The sequence below is a fragment of the Octopus bimaculoides genome, chromosome 24 (genome assembly GCF_001194135.2).
Source record: "Octopus bimaculoides isolate UCB-OBI-ISO-001 chromosome 24, ASM119413v2, whole genome shotgun sequence".
Classification (NCBI taxonomy): domain Eukaryota; kingdom Metazoa; phylum Mollusca; class Cephalopoda; order Octopoda; family Octopodidae; genus Octopus; species Octopus bimaculoides.
This window is the reverse complement of record NC_069004.1, coordinates 19,079,938-19,084,659: the sequence shown is the minus strand read 5'-3', so window position 1 is coordinate 19,084,659 and position 4,722 is coordinate 19,079,938. Positions and strand designations below refer to the sequence as shown.

General features: G+C 35.9%; 1 protein-coding gene across 1 annotated transcript in view; it reads right to left on the bottom strand.

Moving 5' to 3' along the window:
* The window catches only part of LOC106879377 (zinc finger BED domain-containing protein 5-like), a 14,009-nt gene extending 10,114 nt beyond the window's left edge, over positions 1–3,895 (bottom strand). The window contains exon 1 of the mRNA XM_014928904.1: positions 3,827–3,895. Within this exon, the coding sequence (XP_014784390.1) occupies positions 3,827–3,895 (69 nt within the window). The remainder of the gene's footprint in view (positions 1–3,826) is intronic.
* Positions 3,896–4,722: the final 827 nt, after the last annotated feature.

The following is a 4,722-nucleotide window of genomic DNA, read 5'->3' as shown; positions in this document are numbered from 1 at the left end:
TTCTAGGTGCAATCCCATGGTCAGTCATGACTGAAGGGGGTCTCAGTAATGGGAAGAGTCCTCGATCGGTTACACCAGTGGTTCTCAATTATTTTTTATCTATGGGCCCCTTTCATGATTATTTTATTCTGGTGGACCCCTTCTCCATAGCCTTTCGAAGTTTAAAATTTCATTTTATAGATACTTCTTTTCAAATTACTATTTTGTTCATCACTTATTTTCACTTATTTGTAAAACGTTAGAAAAGAATACATTGCAATAAACACATCTAGAGCAAAATCTTTTCATGGATCCTTAAAATAATACTGTTGACCCAATTTACTATTTTGCATATGTGGACCCAACAAAATTTTATATGGACCACCAGGGGTCATATGAACCCCAGTTGAGAACCACTGGGTTATATGAAGAATTGCTAGGATATTAAACAAGCCTTTCCAAACATTTTGAATCGCGAATCCCTTAAAAACAAAACAAAAAGAAAAGGAAAAAAATTCTTGGGATTCCGCCCTCATTTGACAAAAGAAATTCTCTCTAAGAGGTTACTTTCATTTTCTATAAAACCATCTACAGGGGATTTTTGCTACAAAAGACCAAACTCATAAGAATCTCCTTTTTCAAAACTGCTTACGAGATTTTTGTCCTTCTTCTTTTTAGAATAGTCTTAAACTATGTTTGATTTATGCTTTCAGTTCAACTACCGTATATACCGGTGCATAAAACGCACACTCACATATAACAAAACCTTACAATTTTGTGTTAAAAAAGAAATTTGATATGTTTTATAATAGCTCTCATATACTTAGTATCCCACCCGTAATATGGCCTCATTAGACGCGTTACAACTTTTTGTTACCGAGGAGGTAATATTTATTTCCACTGAAACTTGGATGCTCTGCTGGAACAAACTATATTGCATTAGATACTACGAGAGAAACTTTTATATTTGGCTTTTGGTGCAAAATGCACTCTTGTTTATATTGCTAGTAGGGAGATAAATCCCTGCCACCGAGACCGTCAGATCATGTAGTTTCGACCTTGTTTGGTCTCGTCAATAATGGACGCTCGACCGCTAGAGATAGCAGTGACTCATCTCTCTGCCAGCGATATCTAGAATAACACTGGTGTAGCGATTAGCCAGTGAATTTGTTAAAAGATATCTATTAGCGACAGAGGCAGTAGTAACACCGAGAGGAAATATTTATTCCCATTTCAACATGGATGTTTTGTTAAAACAGACTTTACTGCCGTGAGAGAAACTTTCATATGGGCTTTTGGTGTGAAATGTACTCTTTTTTTATATTGCTGGCGGAGAGATAGATTCCTCGCCACCTTTAGTGCCGAGACCAGCAGATCACATGATCTCGACCTTCCCTGGTCTCGTCAAGGATGGAAGCTCGACCGCGTCCTATACACCGCCATTTACGATAAACTGTATCGTTTTTCATTTGAGAAATGACTGATTCAGAATAAAAGGAAATTATCGAAATATATTTAACAAAATTGGTTGCGTAGATTTTCTTTTAGCAAAAATAATTAGGTAACTTTTTGGGGTTTTTTCAGTCAAGAATACATAATAATCAGCAGCAGCAATGGGTTTAAAAAACCCAATTCAAAATCGAAGTTGTTAAAATAAAATATACAAAAAAAAAAAAAAAAAATGAATGAGCAGAATTTTTTACGAAAAAAAAACCATCTTAAAATTCATCTAAAGAGTAACGTTTTCTCCAAACAAAAATTGGATTCAAAATCAGCGTTGAATTAAAATAGTAAAGAAAATCTTTTCTCTGTCAAATAACAAAAAAACAATAAATAAATAAAATGACAAAAATAATAAAATAATAAAAATAATAAAACGCTAGAATTAATCGCAGCCTGCCTTGTTTTCTAACATTTCTCAATTTTAATATATAAATATATCAAGGCGGGCAACACGCTTAAGACATTTCGTCCGTCTTTACGTTCTGAGATCAAATTCCGCTGATGTCGATTTTGCCTTTCATCTTTTCGGAGATCGATAAAATAAATACCAATTGATTACTGAATCGACGTAATCGACTTACGCTCTCCCCCGAATTTGCTGGCCTTGTGCCAAAATTTGAAACCAATATACAAGCAGACCATGATGCATTTAGTGAGCGGGGGGGGTGTGGTAAGAGGTTTCATTCTTAACCCCGTAATTCTGGGTTCGGTCTCACTGCATGGATGCACTTAAGGCAGATGTCTTCTACTATAGCACCTGGGAGACAAAGCCTTGTAAGTGGATTTGGTAGACGGAAACTGAAAGAAGCCCGTCGTATATATGTATATATATGTATGTGTGTGTATATGTTTGTGTGTCCGTCATTTGTGTGTGTGTGTGTGTGTGTGTCTCTCTACCGTTTGACAACGGCTGTTGGTTTGTTTACGTCTACGAAACCCAGCAGTCCGGCAGAAGTATCCGATAGTATAATTACCAGGTTTCAAAACCAAGTACTGGGGTTGAATCTTTGTCAAAAACCCTCCAAGGCTGTGCCCCAGCATGGCTGCAGTCCATATAAACCACGTAAACATTTTAAAATATCAAATCTTGTCCTAATATTCATTCTTAATTCCATGGCGAATTTTCGTTTAGATTCATTCATATCCGCTGACAGATAACACAAAGGTTTCAGTCGCTAATTCGGGCCACATTGAAAAGACAGCACAAACCCCAAAGAAGCTTGCTTCCCAACCACATGGTTCCGGGTTCAGTCCCACCGTGTGGCACCTTGGGCAAGTGTCTTCTACTATAGCCTCGGTCCGACCAAAACCTTGTCAGCAGATTTAGTAGACGGAAACCGAAAGAAGCCCGTCGTATATATAAGTATATATATATATATATGTGTGTGTGTGTGTGTGTGTGTGTGTTTGTGTGTGTGTGCGTGCGTGTGTGTGTGTGTGTGTGTGTGTTTGTCTCCCCATCACCACTTGACAACTGGTGTTGGTGTGTTTACGTCCCTATAAATTAGCAGTTCGGCAAAACAGACCGATAGAATAAGTACCAGGTTTAAAAATAAGTACTGGGGTCGATTCATTCGACTAAAAATACAAGTGTCCCAGCATGGCCGCAGTCTAATGACTGAACAAGTAAAAGGTAAAAGATGAGAGTGGAATGCCTTGAACATTGTATATTTTCCACCTGAGCTTTTAACGGCTGGTGTTTTACGCGCACTAATTCAACCGGACCCAATCCAATTGGTTAGTCTCTAATTCTGATAAAAAAAACAAAACATTTTTCTGGAAATTGCTTTCCAAAGTCTCCAAATGATCGATTATTATTTGCGTTATCAAATCAAAATTCGATGCATTATCAAAAACGAAAAATCATTTCTATATGAGAATATTTCTAATCCACCATTTTCTATTTTGTATTTCCTTTCCGTATTTTCTTTTTATGCCAGCATCAATTTTATATTAAAGTAAAGAAATATTGACGTCTCTCCTTGTAGAGACATCTGACAAGTGGTACCATTTACATAACCAATCTTCTTTATGAAACAAATTAACCAAATCTGAATTTCGTCCAGACAGGAGTATTATGACTTAAAAAATTCTAATAGCCATTTCAAAGCTTGTCCATTTGACAGCCATCATACTTCTGTTCCTAATGAAAGTTTTCTGAATTGGCTTCAATTTCTTTATAAAAATTTGCTAAGTAGTGACTATTGAGTGCACAACTTTTAATAAAGTTGATGAATTTAACTGCATCTTGCTGCATTGCATTCACACTCGCAGAGATTTTCTTAGGCACAAACGCCTCTCGTTGAATCATCAAAAGAGTGAAAGCGATAGAGTTTCTCCTTACAGATTGGACTTTAACTCGTAATCCAATCTTCATCTCTGACATCATGGCTACTGCACTATCAATGCACATTGTAACGTAGCTATTTATTTCAAGGCCTCCTTCTTTGAAACATCATCTACTTTTTGAATAATAATTTCTCCTACAGAACCTCCATCTAACGATAGATCGAACAACAAATCCTTGTGGGCGTTATTCTGGTAATGATATTCGGCATATCTTAACAACTATGTTGAATTTGTGATGTCAGTAATTTCACCCAAAACGAATAGGAAATTTAGAGTTTTTAAAAATTCTTCAAATAAGTAACATGAATTTAGTCATCTTTAATTTCAGAAAGTAGCGTTGATGATGATGGTGATAGTGATAGCAGAGGGGTTTTGTTTGAGGGAGCAATGGTCATGCTGTTCTTGTTAATTACCTTGTTGTTGCTGTTTACTTTCCAGTCAATAACCTTACACGTAAGACCTAAGATATTTCACTATACTTTTAAAATACAAGAAGGTACAACATTACTTAATGTGATTGTCTTTTATTTTATTTTGTTTTATTTTTGTTCGTCTTGTTCATATTATTGTTGCTGATCATTGAAAAGTTGAAAGGTTGGTAATGGCGCTGTAGTCGTATCGGTTTTGGTGATTGTGTTGGTGGTGATTATATATATATATATATATATATATTGATACAACAATGCACTATTATACAAAAAATGGACTATACCTGTTGCAATTTAGTTAGCCATAGTCCGATGATATTTCGGAATACAATTCCTTCTTCAGATATTCTTAGATGGAGTCGCTACTATAATCTGTTTTCCAACGGCTTTTCTTTTTTCGGAAGCGTCTATATATATATATATATTTACATGTGTGTGAATGTGTGTGTGTGTGTGTGTGTGT